Source organism: Dunckerocampus dactyliophorus, chromosome 13 (assembly GCF_027744805.1).
Source record: "Dunckerocampus dactyliophorus isolate RoL2022-P2 chromosome 13, RoL_Ddac_1.1, whole genome shotgun sequence".
NCBI lineage: Eukaryota > Metazoa > Chordata > Actinopteri > Syngnathiformes > Syngnathidae > Dunckerocampus > Dunckerocampus dactyliophorus.
Window position 1 is genome coordinate 16163307 of NC_072831.1, and position 23854 is coordinate 16187160.

The 23854-nt window shown below is 41.2% G+C and overlaps 1 protein-coding gene and 1 long non-coding RNA gene across 6 annotated transcripts in view; one reads left to right on the forward strand and one right to left on the reverse strand.

Moving 5' to 3' along the window:
* Positions 1–89: 89 nt before the first annotated feature.
* The window catches only part of LOC129192099 (uncharacterized), a 70041-nt gene continuing 46276 nt past the window's right edge, over positions 90–23854 (reverse strand). The window contains exons 6-7 of the long non-coding RNA XR_008573349.1: positions 12501–12576; positions 90–6131 (exon numbers count right to left, since the gene is read on the reverse strand). This is a non-coding gene — a long non-coding RNA (uncharacterized LOC129192099). The remainder of the gene's footprint in view (positions 6132–12500; positions 12577–23854) is intronic.
* Positions 2340–23813, forward strand: si:ch211-195o20.7 (cytospin-A). Of its 5 annotated transcripts, none has more exons than XM_054795642.1 (13): positions 2340–2555; positions 3603–7428; positions 7767–7892; positions 9507–9971; positions 10121–10203; positions 18459–18955; positions 19091–19184; positions 19278–19344; positions 19485–19545; positions 19677–19773; positions 20160–20276; positions 20724–20783; positions 20968–23813. In XM_054795642.1, exons 3-13 carry the CDS (start codon positions 7853–7855, stop codon positions 21055–21057), a joined length of 1671 nt encoding a protein of 556 aa, XP_054651617.1. In that variant the 5' UTR covers positions 2340–2555; positions 3603–7428; positions 7767–7852; the 3' UTR covers positions 21058–23813. The 5 variants fall into 5 exon arrangements, with proteins under 5 accessions (XP_054651617.1, XP_054651612.1, XP_054651615.1 ...); XM_054795637.1 differs by having other exon boundaries at positions 9390–9971; positions 20968–23812; XM_054795640.1 differs by having other exon boundaries at positions 9390–9971; positions 10121–10173; positions 20968–23810.

Below are 23854 nucleotides of genomic sequence, written 5' to 3' on the forward strand. Positions count from 1 at the left end.
TATGTTAGGGTCTGCTTTGGCAAAATTATTCATTCACTTTTTGTATTGGAGCTCATCAAACTGTTCAAGTACAAAATGTGGCCATTATACAGTACAGTTTATGCAATTTCTTTTTTTTATTAACAAGAATATGAATAAAACACAATTTCTACACTGCATTTGTTAACATCTGTCCATGTTATAAGGGCCTGGATAAAATTAAATAAATGCAACATGGCCCCTAAGGAGCAAAACACAGTAGAAAAAGTATATTTTTTAAAACCCTCAAACAGATTACAAAAAATTCCTCTCAATAATTGCTTTACATTGACTTTTATATGGACTCAGTAGAAAACATTGAAGCATACAGGAGTCAACCATACAGTTGGCATACTCTTAATTCTTAACATGGTTTTCATTGAATCTTTTAGAGGAGGTGTAGTTATTTTAGTGTCCCATTTGATGCTGTAGCTGGTGTGACTAACTTGGACTCATCATGGACACAATTATTGGGTGTAATCCCAAACACACATCAAAACTGGTTTTGGAATGGATAAAGCAGGCTAAAATTAAGCTTTAGGAATGGCTTTCCCAAAGCCCGACCTCGGGTTTATTGAACATTTGTGGAGAGTGCTTAAAAGCTGGGTTCGTGCCAGGAAACCAATCAATTAAAATGAACTCTATCAATTCTGCCAAGAAGAGTGGTCAAATATCCAACCTGAATTATGCCAGAAGCTTGTTAATAACCACAAAAACTAACTGGTTGAGAAGAAACTTGCTAAGGAACATTTATTCAAGTATTAGTGGTGGTGTGTGTATATTTAAGCCTGGGTAATTTTTATCCTCTGTGTTTTTCAGAAAAACCCTAAATAAATTCAAACCCAATTTAATTAAATATGTACATTGTACAGTCATTCCACTCTAGAAAAAAAACCATTAAAATAAATCGTAGTGGTCCAAAATTAATGGCAATGACAATAAGCTATGTTAGCATACACTTCCTGCCTGATGTCCCAAATATGTTGTTATATTGAGGGAAGAGCATCTGCATAAATTGAGTAATGAACATGACTTGAAGACATCTTATGTCGACAGAATTTTGTAAGACTTTAAGGCAGTACAGTCGTCCCTCGACGCAGTTTGAATTTCATGGCTTCACTCTATCACTGTTTTTCAAACATATTTATTAATAAATCATGCTGTTTTGTGGTTGAATATGGTTTACTAGAAAAAAAAATATTGCAAATTTAACTTTTTTTGTCTAACTTAAGCATTTCAAGCATAAAAATGGCTAAATGAACTAAAATACAAATACAGTACAAGAAGACACATTCAAATTGTGAATGGCGTATTCTACATTGGTCACAAGGTGTCAGTAATTGTTCAGTGAGACAACCATGGGACTTGATCGCCGGAACGAGAGGCTTTTATTGCAGGTTTGAATTATCTCACAACAGGCACAATAATAACAAGATAATAATCATAATAACGGGCTCCTGTTGTGGCTGTGACCCAGCTGTCTACACGTCCGGAACACATTTATCGCAGAGCACACGCACGCATTTATTTATTTCTTAAATTTCTCTGATTATATCTACAGAAAAATCTGAGGAAAGAAAACATTTCTCGGATTATATTTATAGGCCGCACGGTGGCACGTGGTTAACGTGTGCCACACCCGAGATCTGGAACATCTGGGTTTGAATCTCCATTGGCCGTCCCGGCGTGGACTTTGCATGTTCTGCCTTTGCGTGCGTGTGTGGGTTTTCTCCGGGTACTCCGGTTTTCTCCCATGTCCAAAAACAATGCATATTAGGTTAATTGATGACTTTAAATTGTGCGTAGGTATGAATGTGTGTGAATTATTGTTTTTGTATATGTGCCCTGCAATTGACTGGCGACCAGTCCAGGGTGTACCCCGCCTCTCCCCCAAAGCCAGCATACCCCGTGACCCTAGTGAGGCTTAAGCGGCATCGAAAATGAATGAAAGGATAATATCTACATTACTGAGTACTACGAATGTAAGGGTGACAATAGGGATGTTATTTCATGTGTACATAGAGGGCTTTAATGACGTTAAAAAATGCATTTAGTAGATCGTATACAGGTTTTTTTATGCCATAACTGTGAAAAAATTCAATTTATAAAGAAGGAAGCCTACTTTGCAGAAATGTAACCACGATAAACAAGGGATTACTTTATAATAAGATATTGTTGTTTTTTGAAGTGTCTCCTACTTTACGCTTATACTGTACTGGGATCAGCCATGCTTCTGTTTACTTCTTTGCCCCAGTATGCCAAGTCCTGTAATCCCCTTAGAAACACCAACTGCTTGCAGCCTGTTATATAAGGAGACATTATCAGGGTAGACAAGTCCGCCTTGAACCAGATACCTGAACACAGGCTGAAGTGACCACACGCACTCGGGCAGACCCTCTGTCAGCGGGTTTCCCCTCCTGGGAGTCCAGGAAGGGGAGCTTCAGAGAACTTCAGGCCTTTGCTCAGTTCTCAGCAACACGGGGAAAATGTTTTTCAGACTCCAAAGACTCACTCCAGGCTACATCAGATTACTGCAGGTGAGTTTTATTTTTTGTTGTTTTGAACGTTCCCCATATATAATTCAGGTGGAAGACAAACTGCAAAATGAAGGTATATGTTTTCATAGAGGCAACACAAAAATGAAGCCTTTGTAGTGTATTTAATGTGCTGATATGTTGAAGTCCTCTGGGTATGTCAAAGTGTTCATTGTGATTTAAGCCCTTTATGACAAGAAGGAGAACACCCCCTTCACATACACTACATTTAAAGTTCAGGTTACATGGTGCATGCTTTGTCTGCACTGGGCCATTGAGTAGTTCTTTAAGACTGATGTAATCACTGCTTTCTAGGTAGTGGTTTTATAAGCACATGTATAGGCTTAGCCCGAGGCTAAGTATACATCAACTAAGTATAAAGTAAGCATTGTGATGCCACCAGGTAGCCTGTTTAATGGTGTGGTGTATCAGCTGCTTCAACTGTGCAAATTCAATGAAATGCACACTTAGTACACTATACACAGTCATTATAGGATGCATTTAGGATGCATTTTGTTTTAGCTCATGTCACATAATTACCTTTTTGGTGAAACAATGAAGAAATCTAAGTCTGTGACAGCCCATTGAGTTGTAAATGGAAATGAGAATTGGGTGAGTGAGCGACGGGAATGGCTTTTTAACTGCCTGTGACACAGCGCTGTTGGAAAATATGAGGTTTCTATTATTTTCACCACTTTATTATTGTGAAAGTTCTGCACAGGAAATTGCCCATGTCGCAAAAATAGACACCTTTTTTTTTTTTTTTTTTGCTTGCTCAAAGAGATGCGGTAAATGGCAAGTAGATGGGCCTGAATCTCATGGGCATTGTGGGTGCACTGAATGGGACAGAGACCTGGGGTGAGTACTTTGGTTAATAGTTTGTCAAAAAGCTACAACACAAGCTGGGCTCACTGAACCTCAGGATAATCATCTTTTTGTGACTATACCAGGGATTCTGAATGTTTAGTTTGTTACTTTTGGAGTTCTTTAATACTCACGCCGTATAATAAAAGCGAACACTGGATTGATTTGTCTTCTTTTTCCTTTCAGACCCAAGCCTACCATAATGTGTGTGTGGTGCGTCCGCCTGAGAAGACCATGCCTGGCATGGCTATGCTCTTAGGAGCCGTGGGGATTGGGATGTGCGGCTACAGCTGCAGGCAGTTGGCTCTCTACCACAGGCCTTCCAGCCGTGTGCTACAGTGGGTTGGCTCGCACACTGACGCCACCATGGCGGGCACTGCTGCCCAAAGGACCCCCTTCCTGGAGGCCACCCACAGGGCTGGAGCCTGCCAGGAGATCTCACCACCCTCCTTTGTTGGCCAGAAGTTTGTTTAAAATACGATTCTTGGTCGGGTATAGATTGGTCACTACAGGTTGATTCTCGGTAACCACACTCTTGCATGTTGAAGATTGTAGCTATGCTGGCCCATTGTGTAAATGAGGCCCATGTGCTCTCTGATGACATGTGAGTGTGGGTATCTGAATGAGTCAACCTGTGTGTTGACAGGAAGTTGGATGTGATGTTAGTTTTGTGGAATCGTGTAGCTTATGCAATATGAGAAAATAATGTCTTAATCTCTAACGGTAGTGTATCATTTCCTGTGCAGGCCCAATGATTGCGCAATGTAGTTTGATTACGTTTAACGTAGAGACATTGTGTGTTTTTTGGATGATGCAAAAATGGACTAAAGCTTGGCAGTAGTCCTTCATACACAGATGGTTTGCATAAATCTCTCAGTGACCTCACCTCCCCAAGAACAAGCAACCCATCCCATCCCATGCTGAAGACCTCTGAAGAGAGCAGGTACCATCAATGAGCAAAGCCTCTCAATTGATCTGGCTAAAACTCTCAATTAAGGATAATGTGGAGGTTGGAAGTCTTCTTTGTAACCCAATTAGCAACCCATTGTTAGAGTCTTGATCAGGATGATGGTAATGAACAGCAGGAAGCGGCAACGTACTTTTGTTTGTACCGAATTACGTGATAGTGACATTCAATGTAGAGAGCAGATTCTAAACCTGCATTCTCTACCGGGATTAAACCAGGTGGCAAAACACAACACCTTTAATCTGGTTTAGAGCGTGTCTGTCACTCTTAAGAGAGACAGTCCCTGTGCATCCAAACATTGTACCTTTCTCCCTGCAATGTCCACCATTTGTCTCACTGCCATGCATGGATTTGGATGATGTTGCATTGGTGTTTCCGTTTGTGTTCACACCAAAAAATAAATGAAGTAGCTCAAAAGAGGGGGCGTGCAATTTGGCGAGGCATTGAGTGTGGTTGAGAATGCGTGCTGTGCCTTAGGGAGAGCACAGGGTCTGTCAGACTGATTCAAAATGAACAGTTTTACGTAGGCAGGACCACAGACTGCAGCGATGTGCTTCTTCAGTGCTACACAACGAGGCTTTCCTGGCCTACTAAACTGGACTCATAACTAGTTGTGACAGGTTGGGAGTTTTTGGAGGGACAATAACTCGGACACGAAGACCATAATCCGATCAGCACTGGTCGTTGAAAAATTTGAAAGAGACTACCACCAGTAAACAAATTTACAATTGTTGGTCTCCCAGCAACAGGTTCATCATAGGGGAAACTGGGCATGCATGTATGTCCTTGCATTCTAGTCTGGCTGGTTTTGTCGAACGGACACATTAGCCAACACTCTCCCAGAGGACTGTAGTCTATATGGGATGGGTTGTAAGTTGCGTAATGGATCTGGCTGATTCTGCCCAATTTAATTTTTTGTTGGCACTGCAGTGTTTCATAGTCAGCGTGGAGCTCTGAATGAATCTATTGATCTCAATCATTACAGTTGGGGAGGAGAGACCTTGGGCTGTGCCTCTGCAGCAAACTGCTTCACTCACTACTCGTCTGTTTATGAGCGATTACTGTCAAAGATGTGCACAGAAAAAATGGAATACCTAGAAAATAGACAATTTAGAGAGTATTCTCTTCCAGGTTTTCACTATTTCAATATGTAGGTGTCCCTGAATTGCTAGTATGTATAAAGTCTACACAAAGATGACTTCAGATGTGCCCAGATGTGATGTCAGAAATTGTGAAGTAAAAAGTATCCTGCAAACTTCCTGCTCTGCTGTTTCCTGTCATTCACATGTTTTAATATCTCAAAGTATGCTTTAGTGTCACTTATGCCGTACGTACGGATGATTGAAATTGCCTTCCTCTAAGGCCCACGGTGCAGCAAGGTAACACCGTTTTTCCAAAAAGTAAAATGTAAACATTTTAACTTTAACAAAAAAAATCAAGACAATAAATATCTGTCCATCCATCTATTTTCTATGCCGCTTGGCGTCTTTTGGGTTATGGTTGCGCTAGAGCTTATCTCAGCTGACTTCGCGCAAACGACGGGGTACACCCTGGACTCTTTGGGACAACAGATACAAATATATATATATATGTATATACAGTATATACACAAATAGGTTTGATTCCCCAGGGACACCTTCCTGGTGAGTTGTTTAGGGAATGTCACGCGGAAGAAGACTTCAGGGCAGATCTGGAGGCATTATGTTTCACAGCTAGCCTGGGGACGCCTTGGTGTCCTCTCGGTGGAACTGGAAAAGGTGGAAAAGGCAAGCAAAACATTATTTGTATCAACACACTTATTTGCGAACAATTGAACTTTTATTACAGACAACTTCTTAATCGTGCTAAATAAGTAAACAAAAGCAAGTAAGCGAGAACTACCATTGGCTCTCGTTCAAATCCATTGGTGTTTTGTCCTCGAAGCCGTGTGTATAAGTACTTGTTCCCTGAGTTTGTAAACAAAATAATATTTAAATATATAAACTCTATTGGAACAACACAACAAAAAAAACATCTTAACCCAACCGGTCGAAACAGATGGCCGCCCCCAGAGACAGGGTTCTGTTCAAGGTTTCTTCCCCAGAGGGAGTTTTTCCTTGCCTCCATCGCCAAGTGATTGCTCGTGTTTCACTTGGTTCTCTATTTTAATTTATGAATGTGACCTCCATGTGTAAAGTGCCATGAGATAACTGCTGTTGTGATCTGGCGCTTTATAAACGAATTGAATTGAAAAACACATGTTTGTGAAATTAAACATAGAAGACAACTTAAAAATACTAATCTCATTGATCCTATCGATCTGATACCAATACTGTACCCAGGTATCGATAACAGCGCTGTTTGGATACTACTGAAATTGAATTATCAAGTAAAGAGCTTTGGAATATCATGTGTGTAATGGATGACTTCATAATGGGAACAGTGTGTCATTAGCAACAGTGTGCGAACATGTTTTCCTCTTTTAAACCGCATTTGAACATCACAGTGACGTCAACCAACGTCTCAGTAAACATGAGTCAAGAAGCAACGGGTTTCTTTATTCTTGGGGTGTCAAACTCGTGCCATAGAGGGTTGAGGCACTGCAGGTTTTCTTTCCAGCCGGTCACTAAAGCAGGTGATTTTAATGATCAGCACCTCCTTCAATTTTAGAGAAGGCGCTCAACAATTAAATCACCTGCTGGAAAAACTGGTTGGAGAGAAAACCTGCAGTGTCTCCACTCAACATTGACACATGTGCTTATTCACCCTCAAGCAGCTCACCCTCGCCCTCTAGTGGCCACTTTTAGCGGTTATCCTTGCAGGCGGGCACTTATTGGTTTTGCCTTGTTTTAGCTCGTCGCTTCACTGTCGGGGTTACAGTGGGTGTTTGCGTTAAGATTTGGATTGTTTCAAAAAACGTAACGGAATTAAAAGTGTTTTTAAAGTCGACGTAGTGACTTGGAGAGGACTGAGCGAGGCATTTACCCCAGGAGGAAGCAAAGTGTTGTGAAGAGTTAACCAAAGTACAACAGACGGATTTTTTGGATTAGTTATCCACTTTCGAGGGTTTGTGTCCATCTATTATATTCCTTTCTGAAGTTGTTGCGTGCTGTTTGACTTAAATAAGTCGCTTAGAAGTTACTTTTACAGCACTAAAGAAGTAGTAGTAGTGTCTTTCTCTTTTGAATAAAGTAAAAATATAATTAACTTATTAATAGATGATCTGAAGAGTGAAATGTGTATGCAGTTGCTCACATATCATCGTGTTAAATTCTAATCAGAAGCGAAGTGAAGGGAATGAGTTTGGAGATGTTTGAAGTCACTGAGTTATTTCTCAGTTTGCATACAGTGCCCAAGTTGTGGGACCTCATCCATCATCTCAGCCGGATGTGCTCTATTTGCAGGTCACCCCCACTGCCACTTTGATCTGGGCTGAGCAGGGGAGCAGCAAGCACCAGCAGGGCCCGTCAGTGGCCAAATTTACTGCAGGATGGGGAACTTTTCGAGCAAGGACAGCCATGGGCTCACAGGTAGGTCACATACACGCTTGTCTTGCAGTACACACACTGCATCTTTTGAGAAGGACGGATGCAAAAAGCAGGGGGTCGAGTATGGTTGGTGCATTATAGAAGAAAAGAAACGCAACAAAGGGAACGCGAGTGGAACGGCTGTGCATACGGAGGCAAGAATCTTGGCAGCCATCCTGTGTGTGTTGCTCAGTGAGTGGTCATTCTCCTCGCGTCCCCCATGTGATCCATTCGGGCCAGCTGTGATGAATCGGCAGAATTCCCCAGCTCGGCACAAGGGCAGCAGATTAATCATAAAGGCTTAATGCTATCTGACATCCACGCTCACTCACACACACACAAACCTCATTACACACATTCACTCAGTCAGTCTGCCACCCATGTGCATGGATGGGCGAGCACATTAAGGTTTGGAATGAAGAAATAAAAGGAAGGGTGGCTTGAGAAACTTATTAAACAATCCAGTCATTCTTTTCCAATGAGGCTGTGCATGCATAGTTGCTGCTATCACATCATTCCAAATGAAAACCTTTTATTTTTACAAGCAGAGCACAGCTTTTGTCCAAACAAGGGCAAGGAAGAAAGAGGAGAACTGATGCTCAGTCATTTGTGCCGTGATTAGTGACTCTATTGTTCAGTTTGCTGCAGTTGTTTGTTCCAGAATTATGTGGTTTGTGACAGCTGGCCAACATTGTTCATGTGCAGCATCCCCGTGAAAGTATTCCCAGTGACACGGGCAGCTCACTGGATGGTATTTTCAGTGTCAACATGCCAGACGAGTGACCACTAAAGTGGTTTTCTCCCATCATTCCTCCGTGACATCATTGCCTGGTGATTCACACACTAGCTGGGTGATTGTCACCTTTTTTGTGCTTTCCTTCCCATGCTGCTCAAAATAAGTTTTTACACTCCCTTCCAGATAATTACTGTTTTATATCTACTTTGGATGGTTATTTTGAGGACATGGTACAGGTGCAATTGTTTATAGATATATAATATTTTGATGGATAACTAGACTTTATTAATCTGATGAGGCAAAATAAGGATTATGTTGGTCAAATAGAGTAAAATGGTGTTTTTAGATGATTTACTTCAGTGTATGTCCTTTTCGTTTATTTTGGCGAACCTGCGTATGTATACATGCAGGCAATTTACGCTGTTAAACTAGGCTAGTTTTCTCAGTGACAAAAAAAAATACAAAAATATTACATCGCGATATACTCCAAAAGTGGGTGTGACTGGTAAAATTCAAGATTCAAGATTCAATTCAAAATGCCAAATAAGGGAATTAATTGATGACTGTTACGCAGGTTATCAGCACATCATTGCGATCCTACCATTTGGCATGAGCAGTATAGGGGTGACATGTTTCTAAATAGGAATCTATTACACAGAAAATGATCTATTAAAAATTGTTAAGAAAATGAAACCACATGGATCAGAAGGTCGTGCCGAGCAACTCACAAGCTTTCTTTCAAAAGCCAATATCATTTCTTCTAGGTAACCACTTGGAGAATTTCCACACTCCTCCTGCCTCCCCACAAAGTGACACACCTGGATTTGTACCTGGTGTCCCTCAGCTCCTACCTCCCTCATCAGCTAAATCTCCCATTTCAGTTTCATCTTCACCTCCGGTATCAGTGTTTACATCGTCCAGCGTGAAGAGATCACAGCCAAGTTCTGCCATTTCTGCACCTGAGTGGAGGCCTCCTCCTTCACGAACCAACTCAAACAGTTCCTCAACTGCTTCAGCAGTCAGTCCAGTGGCCACCAAGGCAGACAGTACGGTAGCAATGATAGGACACGTTACTGTGGCAAGGAATGGGGCTCCTTCTTCTTCTACCCCTCGGTCGGTACCTGTCAACCCAGCAAATAGTCCATCTACTCCGTGTAGCTCCTCACCGGTTGTGTGCAGCTCTTCTGGGCCAAAATGGAGAGAGAGAGACAGCGGCCTGAGTCAGTCTCTGCATCAGGGTCCAGAGTCTGGAGACATCCAGGCAAAGGAACTGCAGACACTGCTCGAGGAATGCCGGACAACTTTGGGGATCTCCGTCAGTCGGGATGGGCCCACAAACATCACAGGTAAGAGCTGCAAAACATTTGCTTGACTACTCCACCTTCCTGTTTCATTGGATATTTCCCTGTGCTGAGAAGGGCAAACACATTTATTTGACCTTTTTTCCTTTGGTTTCGTTTGCATTTGACATTATCTGACATTTCTCCTCCGTCAGACATGCTGAAATGCCTCCAGGTTGAAGTGAAGAATTTGAAGAGTACAATGCAGGTGAGATGTGCATGGAGAATGGCCCAAACTGTGAGTAAATGCACTGATTAGGGGAATTGGGAGGAAAACCTTGCAATAACTAGTCAATGTACCTTTTTTTAAAAAAAAAAAAACTGGGCACCAAACAGAATGAATCATTTGTGACAACCGGTTTCTACTTTGTATCATGTCAAAGCATGAACCACTTGATTTATTTATTCTATTCTTTGTTCACCGAAGGTACAGGTGGGATATGTTCATCTGTCCAGATGTATGTTTACCCTTTTTTTGTGACTTTTTCAGAATTTTTTTTCCTGGTTTCTTATTGGTTACCAGGGGTTATAGTGTCCCCTGTTTATTTGACATGCATTGACCATCTGCTGTGTTTTCATGTGACACTTTGTATCATAACGGCACCAGTGCCGACATAAACGGCAGTCACCAGATCGGTAAACTAAGTAGATATTGGTGCCTCATTTTAGTGCTAAATGAATGCAGACTCGGCCACCTGCAACAAGTGCTTGAAGATGATATTGTGCAAGTTACAAAATCAGAATGAATAAATCAATAAGAATAAATCAGAATTATAAAAATTTGCTGATCTGGTAGACTTTCAAACAGTGCTAAAACAACGCTAAAAACCTTCAGCACGTCAGTATGTGGAATCAAATTATGGAACGGATTGAGTAAGGAACTCAAACAATGCACTAAAATGAGCGATTTCAAGAAAGAGTGAAAGCAGTTGTTTACAAAGTACAAGGAAAAAGCATCCTGAACCATTGTGTACATACAATGCTATATGGCTAACCACTCTTGCACGTACTACTAACTCCTCATTTCTGTTGAATGCATTGTCTGTAGTCACTCATTATTCAACTATCTTCTGTCAACTACTAACCCTTTTATCAGTTATTATCTACTCATTATTATCATTAAGTCTGTTACACCCCATACGAATAATAATATGAATATACAATTAACTTCCTCACCGTAATTATTAACCTTGACTATCATTATACCACATTGTTATATTGTTTTTCCTATGTATTTATAATTGGCAAAGAGTACATTGGACTACAGAAGGAGAACAAATGTATTGCAATTGATGTGAAATGGATGGGGGATAAGATTAAATAAGCTTTGCTTCTTCCCACCCCTTTTTGGGCATGTGGAACTGTGAATCGTACTAACTGGATGCTCGTTCAAAATGAATTAAACCATAAGTGCTAAGAGCGGGCCACTGCCTGGCCCTTTGCTCTGGCTAGGTTTAGCTTTAGGCTCAATTGCTAGCCATCAGTCCGGCAGAACAAAAGAGGATAGGGGCCGACATTCAAACCTTTGTGGAGGTGGATAAGATGGATTTCATTTGTTAGGACTGGCGATACCCCAATATTAAGGAAACTGGCGCCAATCGATTGGCCATTTAATATCGCCACAGTTGTGTATCAGTTTCCGATCCAATTGTGAGGAACTGATGTGCTTAAGCAGTGGATTGTATGCACTGAAATGGGGTTACCAAACGTCCCAGTACCTGTCCTGACTTTTTTTTTTTTTTTTTTTTTAAAGAAAGTGATAAAAATATCCTGGTTTTTCATTGAGCCATTAATTTGTGCGGCATGAGGGCGCGCTGCTATATGTGACGTAATCCCTGCTGTGTGCACCGCTTTTTCAATTAGTGTTGCCAAAAGTTGCAAAAAGGCAAAGAAGAAAGAAAATATATACACCGAGTTAATCATCTGACGCTTGCCTAGTTGAAGTCTGGTAAAATTGGGGATGTTGTGCACAACGGCGGTTCAAATTCCTAAGTTCTTGTGACTTTGTAGGGCACATTTTTCTCATAAATGGTTACATTCCAAACCTTAACAAGCATTTGACCGCAGGTCATTCTGTTTTGGGAATCATTTTCATGCCGATTTCTGAACGTTCGTCCTTTGGAGGAGGCATACTTTAAAAACATTGAAATTATAAAGCATTTATAGGAAACTTTGTGTACCATTTGAGTATCTTATTGCCAGGCTGAGTGTCCTAGGTTTTGGTAATCACAATATTGTCACCCTACACTGGGGTGTAATGTTTTGGTTGCAGCAAAATGCGTTTGGTGCACAGTGAGGGGTTTTTACTTCGGGAGTCATGGCAACTGTATTATTTATTGAAATGTCTTTATCACAAACTGTTTCATGTCACAAAATGATGATGCACAAACGGGCTGAAATTGACATCAGATCATGTTGAAGAAAGTATTCCATCATGTAGCACGCAACACGTACAGCTAGCAAGTAGCGCACTTGCCAGCGCGTAGCGCGGCTCTCCTCACTGGGACAAAACCAGTGACAGGAGTGTTCACTTACTCCGTTCATTCTGCTACAGACCAGCGCACCCGGGTGTCGAGACAGCTACACGGCGTGAACCCTCTTGTCATCCAGCCTGTTTGGTGGAGAGGGAGGAGGAAAACAAACATGCATGCACATGTCAGTATGTCGAAGCCAGCAAAATGATTGAGTTTGTTTTGATTTATCGTGCGAGTAATTAATTGATTTATTGATTAGCGTGACAGGCCTTTCATGAAGTATTTTAATTACTCTTCTGTTCAACTTGCATGTCACAAACTTCAGTGAGAAGAAAAAGGCATTGTTTTTGGACAGAATTTGTGTGTTTTCCTTTTTGAAGTATCAGTTTCAATAGTACCAATTTAGCACCGGGATCGGATATTATATAAACGATATCCAACCCTGCATTTTCTTTTTTTGGTGGCATTGTTTTTTTCCCCAAGAGATGCTAAAAGTGTACTTGTGCCTGTGGACGTAGTAGAGAGTACGTCATACATGCCAGTGACACGTGGTCAGTGTTTGTGACCTTTCATCCCAGAGATAAGACCAAAACACACCCTGTTACCGTCTACCATCACAATACACGGTGGAATTGTCCCTGCTCAGCCACCCTGGGTCTTGCAGCTTGCTAAGGAAGGTTTTCCTGTTGAGGCCTGTGAAGGGAAAAGAGGATCTTTTCTATGTCAACCACCATAGTGGTAGAATTAAGTACAAATAGATTTAATATGTGCAGTGTCTTGTATAACATTTCATCACGTTAGGAAGACATTTTCACCAGCATTCCATCATTTGCTAGATGCGTCCCGCATATCTAAAGATGTTCTAATCTGCGGTGATTTCCTGGTTCCAATTGTGACCCCACCCTTAGGATAGCAGCTGGAGGGTCACAGCTTCCTACAGGTTACAACAGCTGGAAAATACGACTCAAAGTGGGACCTCCCGTCTTAGTTCTTCTCCATGTGAGTGCTTGTTTTGTGCTTGATTTAGGTTGCGAACTCGTACACTGGAACCCCTAAAGGCGAATGCTACCAAATTGCCACAATTAAAAATAAAATCAAAATGTTCTGATTATAAATATTCCTTTCAAGTCCCACAGAAATATGAATGCCACAAGCTTTGTCACCCTTTCACTCGTCAATATAGTTGTTTTCAACAGCAGATAGCTTCTTTTTGCACGTTTATGTTAATGATGCTGTAATGCTACTGCAAATATGACCTGCACAACTAATAAAGGATTTATGATTAAAAATGCATTCCAAATCGGAAGTTGACCAACATCTGCACTGGGCTGTGCGCAACGTTGGGGGTTTCGCTATATTCATGCAATGCAGATTGAGGGCTCTTGCTTGCATTCACAATTGCATCTCGCTTGTTCATTTCTCTTTTTTTTTTTTTATATCTCTACCTTTTTATGTTTTATCCTTCCTCTCTTTTTCACTTTCCCACACCCCTAAAGAAGCTTGCAAATATAATCCCTGCATGGGCCAACACAAAGCACGGGGAGACAAAGCACTGAGAGGTAGCCGTGTATTAGAAATTGAGGCAATCCAACACTGTGTTTACATGGGCCCTCACTGGGCCAATAGACGCTGCAAAGCCTGACTTTATGAACCCACTCAGTCTGCTTTGCTGTCCTGGGAACCTTTTTGTGGGGAGCCGGTGGAAGGGGAGTGGGTATAGCAGTGCGGAGGAGGGGGGTTCACAATGAGCTGTTCAGGAGACAAAACTTGTTTTGTTTTGTTCAGTGCGGTGAGCAAGAGGAGGCGGGTGAAGGCTGAAGCGCTCGCTCCCACTGCCATTTGTTTCTGTGTTCATTACACACGTGAGACGGGGAGTTAACAAATACACACACATGCAGTGAATGTCTTCAATGTATGAGTGCAGATGATTTTTACTTTGTGAAGTGAACTGACTTCTTCCCCTGTGGTGCCTCTTTGGCTTTTCTTCAGTTTGTCCATGAGACATCCGACCGCTCATTCCTGAGCACAACAGCTCCAAAATGTGCTACATTTTTGGTTTCCCCTCATTTCACCCCAATCCCTGTAAACTCTATTGACTCTATTTCTATCCTCCTCTTCCACTTCCAAATATATTTTTATAAGAAGCCTAGATATTTCAAGAACCCTTTCCATTTATATTTCAGTGGTTGACTACACAGTACGAACAAAAACATTGGGTCACACAATTTTGGAATGTTACATACCAGGAAGTGAGGGTAATCTCTTGTGTCTGATGTGTTTTTTCGTTAAAATGAAATTTGTCTTCCAATAGTAATACTTGGAAAATTACTGTGATTTGCAATTTCACCCATACTCCTAAAAACTTGATGACAACATAAAAAGAGTAGTCAGTGCACAGCTTGTATAGCAGTATAGATTTACGATCCACACAGCCATGATTGTCTAAATAGCTGATCAATATTTGGATGCTGCCCCGCGAATATTACGATGCCCCCACGTACTTGGCCACTTCATCACCTTCACCTTCCCCAGCAAGGCACTTGTCATCTTGGAGGTGTGTTTATGCTCCTTATGTTTGTAACCTGTCCTGTAGCCAAGTACCCCAAGGGAGAAGATCATGCTGTGCTGCGGAATGTCACAGTACATGTTGGAATTCATGTTTCTCTCAATTAACTGGAGCTCCCCAGTGACAGTGGCACTCATGCAGCCCCATACCATGGCGCTACCACCATCACGCTTAACTGTAGGCAAGACACAATTATAGTGTGACACGCTTACGTTGCCAGCTATTTAGACGATAATGGCCGTGTGTTGAGTCATTTTATTGGATAGGAAAACTATATTGCTATACAAGCTGTACACCGACTGCCCTAATGTATATTCAAATGTCATTTCTATAGCATTGTCCCATTGTCCCTGGGCAGGATGACTAGCTAAACTGCCAGAATCATTCAACGTTTTATTATTTTCTACTAGTTGAACATGTGGTTTATGAGTTCCATCACTGAGGTTTAAAAACTGAAAACAATTAGAACTTCCATTGTGACTATAAAATCAAGAATGTTTTTGGCCCATCTGCCAAAGTCTATTCACTTTTGTTTGGTTTGCTTTGTTGTCAATGAAGACACAACTTAATAATAAATTGCCTAAATCAGGGCAGACGACATCATCATCGCTATCCGCGACAAGGTTCCCCAATTTGACCAAATCATAACCTGTAGCAGAATTATCCGAGCACAGCAATTTCTAGCCAACTGTCAACGAGGTACAATATTTTGTTTAAATGGCAAACTTGGGGCTGGTGGTGCTGTACCCCTGGACAGAGAGGTGACAGGAACAGGAAGGCAGATGCACATCAGAGAAATTAGTTTAGACAAAACTGCATTTATGCAAACCTATTTAGCAATTTAATCACAAGGTCAATAGTGGTTGGGTTGGATGGGTTTGGTGTGGAAGTACTCCATCAAACACATTTGTAATGAACTAAAAGAGAGATCGTCAGTCAGGCCTTCCGTCAAGTCCAGTGATCTCTGACCACAAATGTTCTTAATGAACACAAATTCCAACAAATGCATTCTAAAATCTTGTAGAGGGTCTTCTCAGAAAACTGAACATTCACTTCCTGTAATGGCAAGTGTCCCGGTGCCTTTGCCCATACTGTATAGCACATTACCTTGCAGACAAACATCACTAATGTATTTTATCTGCAAATACAATCCAAATGTGATTATTCATTAGCCCAATGAACATTCCAGCATGTCATCTGATGACCCATCTGTCTGCACTTAAGTGCACCAGCGTTTTTCAATTAACCTAACAACAAAAAATGAATGCCAATATAATTATATTTGTTTCCCTTTTGAATATATTTCAAAACAGCTGTGGAATGAGTTCCAGGTGACTGCTCTTTTGAAAGTTTGAAGAATGATCACTCGCTTTGTCATGTAAACGAAGTTGCACAGAGCATGCTCTGAAAGTAATGTTGAGTTTGTCTGGACTGGAAGGAGGCAGCGCTGATGTTGAATGTACAAATGGTGAATTATGTAGTGTGGAATACATGGCATTGACTTGGGCCCCCTTTCACTTTGATGTCCATGTGCATTTAGTGTCGGTATGCATGCAGCTTTTTGTGCCTGCCAACACGGCAGGAAGGTTGAGCGCCGTTTCAGGGGCTTGGTGAGACGGTATTCAATCATTTTTGGATGATACTATAGACTGAAGAAAGCTGGAGTGAAGAGTTTAGATGTTTCTCCAAGTAAGTGTCAGAGGGAGAAAGAGAGAGCGAGAGGGAGAGAGAGAGGTTGGGTGTGGGAGACAACTAGGGACAGATGGATTGAACAATATCGTTTTCCCCACCAGAAATTCAGATGTGGAACTAGATGTGTGTGTTTGTGTGTACACACACACACACCACATCTGGTCTTACTGTGGGCCATGGGTCATAGCTCTTCCGGGAGTGTGTGTGTGTGTGTGTGCGTGTGTATCTTGACAATCCACACCCTTATCTCGGTGTGAACTGAGGAGCACCCCTTCCTGTTTCCTTAAACAGACTTGCTCCAGTTGGAGCGTTCGTGGCCAGATAAGCAAGACTCTGTGAAGACAAGGTCCGCCGTGTTTTTTTGTTGCTGTTTGACACTTCCTGAATAGAGTGTGAATGCCAAACATCAGATAAAATGATCATGGGTTTTGGTGGTGAGGCTAAAGAATACGGAATGTGTGTACGGGGAAGAGAAAAGAAATGTGAGATGTGTGTGTGTGTGTGTGTGTAGAGTTTAATCAGGTCCAGCTGTGGTCTTGAGTCACTGGTCAGAAGAGAGAGCGTCGACTTGGCTCAGATATTACTTCCTCCTCCGCATCTCCATCCTTTCTTCATCTAATTACTCACCTCTCTAACCTCTATGCTCCTCAGCCATGCTTCAAAACCCTCTGGCTGATATTGCCTTTCAGTGCGTCTGCTGCCCCCATTAAATATGTACCTCCCTCCCTTCTATTTCTTGCTTCTTTTAAACTGGTGACTGGAGCAGTCACCAGTTGGTGCTCGCTTGAAGGACAGCTCTTTTTTTTTTAATCACACCATCATAAATAACACTGAAACTGTTTTGGCATGATTGTCATCAAACTCTGAAGCTCTAATGAGTAACAGCACCGAAGAGGAGAAAAAACTATTTTGATGGCACACAAGTATTGTTGGCTGTCCTCCTAATCACGTGTCAACCTTTTTTTCCTTCCGTGGTTTCACTTATTTACTGTTAATGTTTTTTTTGTTTTCAGCATTTCGGCCAGCAGGGACATATTTTTTGCATGGTTGACTTCCTGTCAAAAAAGCCCCTCCCTGTTTGCTTGTCAGGGCTTGCAAGGCCATTTAATTCACATTGTTCTCCACAAGTGATAGTCAGATTATTGTTTCCTGTTTTTGTTATATATTATACATCAAATAACAGCACTTGCAGCAAAGTGGAAATGTGGTTTGCATATCTGCGTATATTCAAACCTTGGCTCTGACTTTTGGAGTTTGCAAGGTCTCCCTGCGCTCAGTGGATTTACTGTAGGTACTCTGGTTTCCTCCCACAGTCCACAAACATGCAAGTTCATTGGACAGTCCAAATTGTCCATCGGTGTAAGTTTTCATATTCGGTAAGTGCCCTGTGATTGACTGGTGACCAGCCCAGGGTGTACCCCGTCTGTCACCAAAAGTCAGCTGGGACAGGCTGCAGCTCACCCGTGACCAGAAACAGGATTAGTGTTAGGAAAATGAATCATTGAATGAAATAATAGCGCCTAAAAAGCACACATCCAAGGCCAAACAATAATCCCAGTTAGAGGTGAATTCCTCCCTTTATAGTGTAGTGACTATTTACTGTATGTAAAACAAAACTTTGCAGTAACCAAAGGTGTACAAGATGTGTGTAAACATAATTGAGTTGACATTGATATACTAAAGTTTGAGTATAGCTGTTAAAAACAGTAATATTGCTAAGTTTCACTTTATAGCGCCTAACACATCCATTTGTCCTTTCAGACAGAGCGTACAGAATGGCTGCAATTCCAGGCCGACCTTCAGGTAGCCGTGTCAGTAGCCGATCGTCTCAGGGCCGAGACTGAAGAGGAGCTGACGGCGCTGCGGACAGCTCATAAAGATATGGCGAGGGAACTAGCTGCTGCCCAGCACAGACAGAAGGAGGCTGACATGCAGCTTCTCACTTTGAGAGGGGAGTTGGAGGAGAGCAGGAAGAGGCTGGCTACTCTAAGTCAGACTGGAGACAAAATAAATGTCCAAGAAGGAGAGAAGACCGAACCTCTGAAGAACTGTGATATCAGCGAGGGGAGCCAGAGAGATGGGGAGAGGGTGGTGCACCAGCTGGCGGGCAGCCCGAACGATGCCATGAAGAATGTTGCCAGAGAAGAGTGTGTAGCTGTCACTAAAAGATACCTGAGAAATGTGACCAATGAGGAAAGGAGGGTGGAGGAGGTGCGATTCGGTGAGACACGAAGAACAGCAACTGCTGAGAGGTCAAGGTGAGATTAAACTTTTATTGTGTTGTGAGCACTCATTGGCTACATGTACACGTGATAGCCATATTTTTTTCCATACAGCTTGTCTTCATTAGGGTAATTGTTGCAAATCTCTTTTAATGTATCTTAACACTACAGAAGTCTATCAAGATTACCAGCTTCCTCAGATTCTGTCAAATTACAAAATGGAACTTCTCAGCCTACCACTGGCACAGCTGAACCTGCAAACAAGGTGTGTGTTTTTTGTTTTTTTTACTAAAGGGAGTTTGTTTACATAAAAAAAAATGCTTCAAAAAAAACTATGTATACTTTTTATTTTTTTAAGAATTTGGGGCACCTTAGGGGACGTAGAAGTTTGGACCGACAAGACGGCAGGTCCAACAAAGATACAGGTACATGTTTGTCATATTATTTTGTCATCCATTCTTTTGCAAGTTATCGCGCAATGTAAGTAATGATGCCTAAGTCTGTAGTTTTTTTTATTTAAATTTGACAAAATTAGCTTAACTCTTGCAGTAACTTTTCATTGCAGGAAAACAAGAGGAGTTTTTAAACAAGTACAACTCAACCCTCATGGAGCTTCCACCAACCAGGTGACCATTAGTACCCTGATGGACTCATTAAGCTCTCTATTCAAGCCAAAACGTATTAAGTGTTATTTATTTTACATTTGAGTGATATAACGAGACATAAGAAGCAGATCTGAAGCTCTTGTCCTGTTCAGGTCTCAGGATGGTTTCAATCTGCTCCTGCGTCGCCATGGAGGCTCGAAGAGGAACTCGCTGCTACGTTGGTGTCAGAGCCAAACACAAGGCTACAAAGTAAAGCTTATACTTGTCTTAATACTTACTTAAATAAACAGTTGACTCTTAAAGTGGGTACAGTGGAACCTCGTTTAGCGTATTTTTCAGTGTACATGCAATATACAGTATACGCCAACATTTTCAGTTGGTTCGTGTATATTTCCCGGTTAGCGTACAATATGACGTGTCGTTTTGTATTGTAAAATTTTGTATTGTATGTGTGTGTGTTTTTATTTTTTTTACCCTGAAGTAAGTTAAAAAAAAACGCTGGATTTTTGCATAGTCAGTGTTCATCTCTGTTCTACCAAGTGTGAGTGTCACTGAGTATGCCAATATATCTTCTTCCTAATTATGCCACATGATGTCATCATGTGCTAATGGAACTCTTGCATTATTTCCTCCAGAATATTGACATCACCAATTTTAGCAGCAGCTGGGTAGATGGCCTTGCATTTTGTGCTGTTTATCACACCTACCTACCTTCACACATCCCATACAGCAGTCTCAGTCCAGAGAACAAGGTAAGATTGGTACTGTTGGATATTAGCGTGGTTGTTTATGATAAATGTATTATTCACCTGCCTTACATACAACAAAAAAATGCAAATAGTTAAGGACTTTATTGGCATGCTGTGACCGTGATTAAGGTGAGACTAACTGCTTGTACGAATGTGAACACTCACCAGCCCTCTCATGAGATATGCCTGCACACTCTGATAGGAGCTGTATCCCCATTACTGATAATGTTGACGATAATAAAGCATTCACACTCACATTTGTTTTTGTGTTGGTTTTAATTACATTTAATCATTGCTCAATAAACCCCTCCATCAAGAACCAAAATATGTGAATCCGGTCATTAATTCCGCTAAACTAATTGAATCAATCATAACATGTGGAAAGGATGGAATTCATTTATTTCATGCCTCACTGGTTCCTTGATTTTTTGCTTTGTTGTTTCGTTTCAGAGGGAGAATCTCAACCTAGCATTCAAAACAGGCGAGACTGTTGGGATTACCCAATCTTTGGTAAGACTTGTTTCCTTTCAGAACCCTTTCTGAAGTAGAATTGGGTAATGTATTGATAACATTAGTCAAACCAGTGGGATCTAAAAGACTTACCCGAGCCCACTTTGAGTCAGTCTTTACAGTATGTATGGCCTATGAAGTAATTCCACTTGCCAGTTAATCAATTCAACTCTTTGTTTGACAGACTGTAGAGGAGATGCTGCGAGCAGGCGGCCCCGACTGGCAAAGGGTCCTGAGCTACGTGGAGAGCATGTATCGTCACTTTGAGATGTGACATATGGATGTAGTCAGTCCAGGCGCAAAGTAGGGACAACTACAGTATACACTATAAACAGTCCTAAGATGATGGTTCAGTTAGCGCTTGGACCACAGTTGAGCAAACGTTTACGATGTGCAGCCTTTTGACCTTGATGTGAAGCAAATCCTTTCAACAACCATAACAGAAATGTGAGTGACTTCATAGAGAATGGCTTTTGTCAAAATGATTGTGTAGAATACTGAAGTGGCATAATGGCATATATTTAATACTACGTATACGCCGTTGTTCATCCAAGCTGTTCCAGAACACTGGACGGAATATTTCCCCATGTGTCTTAAAAGTACAGACTCTGTGACAATGATTTATACCTCTATTGGAGTAATGACCACTATTCTTGTGACAGATACCTCTATACTGTATCTATAGATTTAGTATAGTATCTATAGAGGATACCTTTATGTCCAAAAACTATTCATACGCTGGCCAATTTTTTATTTTCATTTTATGCTGAATGAATATCTTTCCATTCAACATTAATAACAAAAAACTGAACTCAAAATTTGGGCGGGTGACAAATAATTTCAAGAGCAGTTCATATGCATAAGGCCACATTATATAGTATAATATCCATCCATCCATCCATCTTCTATGCCGCTTATTCTCACTAGGGTCGCGGGCATGCCGGAGCCTATCCCAGCTGACTTCGGGCGAGAGGCGGGGTACACCCTGGACTGGGTGCCAGCCAATTGGAGGGCAATACAGTATAATTGATAGCATTTTCATAATAATCATTTTAGGAGCTCGTTGTGTTCTGTTCACGGCTCTACACCCATTTATTATATTTGCAGTTAATTGTTTAAACTACTTACGCAGTAATGTACTCTAAGATCAAATCCTGCAGAGCAACACTGTTTGTAAACTCTAAGGTTCTTGAATCACACTTGTAGTAAAGCTCTTGATGGGCCATAATGTATTCGAAGTGAACACTAACAGTGTAGATAATTTAAAGTATATTATACATGTGTTGTAAATGTCTCCACACTGGTACTGAACTCACACACCAAGTACTGTATTTCATCAGCTTTTACCGAACGTGCTTTTTTTTTTTGGTCTGCACGTGTGTGTTTTTATCATTTAACACATGTATAGTTTAGCAATCTCCTAATATGCACTTATCCCAGCACTTTGTCTGTTTAAGAATGTATTGTGAATATTGAAGAATGGCTGTGGTCATCCATGCATTTATTCGGTTGCAAGAGCAGTGAATTTAAGGATCCAGGCCTGCCTGGCAGTGATCACAATGTGAATGCGGCTTCATTGAAAATTGACGGTGTTAAATACTCCAGGAGGCTGCACAGGCTTGCTCATCCATTACATTAATAGTGCCACAACAAATGCCTTTCTTAGACATGCTTCGAATGGACTTTGTACTCTTGGTTATACAGTATGTACACGCCAAATATTTGACAAACATTTCTTGTAAAACATGTTAATATGTAACTAGTGTTAATACCAAAGGAATAAAATGTTTATCAATAATAATAATAAAGCTTGACTTGTTTCCAGTATTTAAGAAAAAAGAGCAGCATGATAAGAAAAAAAAACTACACTCACTGGCCACAACTGTCAGCACAATTAAACAGGCATTTAAAGAAATGGATGTACCCACCGCTGTGGTCAATGAAGTACAGTACGTGTGTTCAGACAGGTTTTACATAACAGTTTAAGTCTCATCTCACTGGGTGGACGGCGTAGAATTGTTTTGATGTTGCGTTAGCCTGCACTGTGCTACCACCTAGTGGTAAGACCGAGTAACCACAAATTCAAACTGCTCATGTACTTGTACTTTACTGTATATTACAGTTTTACCTTTTCTATACAGAAAATACACTATCTCTTGGGCAAAATCGAAGAAAAAAAACGTGTACTGCATTTCTTTTAAATCTCAAAGCAATCTCGTCAAACCAAGAAAGACAAAGTCTTAAAACCAGTCGGGTCAAATTTCAAGATGAAGCTAAAATGCACTTAATTTGACATGCACTTAACTTCTGAATGCACATGTCCAGTTGTTCAATGTTGCAGTACTTTTTAAATTCACAACAGGTGAGTGATTCATGAATCCATCCATCCGTCTTCTATGCCGCTTATCCTCGCGGGGGTACGCTGAAACCCATCCCAGCTGACTTCAGGCGAGGCGGGGTACACTGGTCGTCAGTCAATCACAGGGCACATATCGGCAAACAACCATTCACACTTCAGCATCCTGTTCGTAGCAATGGCAGGGTGCTGTTGATTGTTACGTTGCGTCTTGGTCTCATGACGTCAAAATGTGAACCGCATGATGAAGAGGATGTTTTACGTAGCAATTCCAGTTGAACCAGAACATTTATTGGTTGATTCATGAGTCACACGTGAGATCCATGAATCAACCTGTTGTGAATGTTGCTGTTCAGTTCCTTGTTAGGGGAGAGCAAGTTGTGCAAAAAGAAACTTTGAGTTGGACATAGGCATTCAAAAGTTTAGTCCAAGTGTCAAGGGTGCGTTTTAGGTTCATTTCTTCAACATTTCACCCGAAAGACGTTCGGGTGAAAGTTTTTGTGAGTTGTATACATTTGAACGTAAATTTTGATCGTGTGGGGATTAGAGAAAATTAAACCTAATTTCAAACAAGCCAATTCTCTCTTTTTTTTTCTTTTTTATAATTGAAAATGCTCATTGTATAATCATTCCACCCTGGGAAGAGAACAGTTCAAATTAATTATTAAAAGCCTCACATTAAAGCAAAACATATGAATGTGTGAATTCTTCTCGC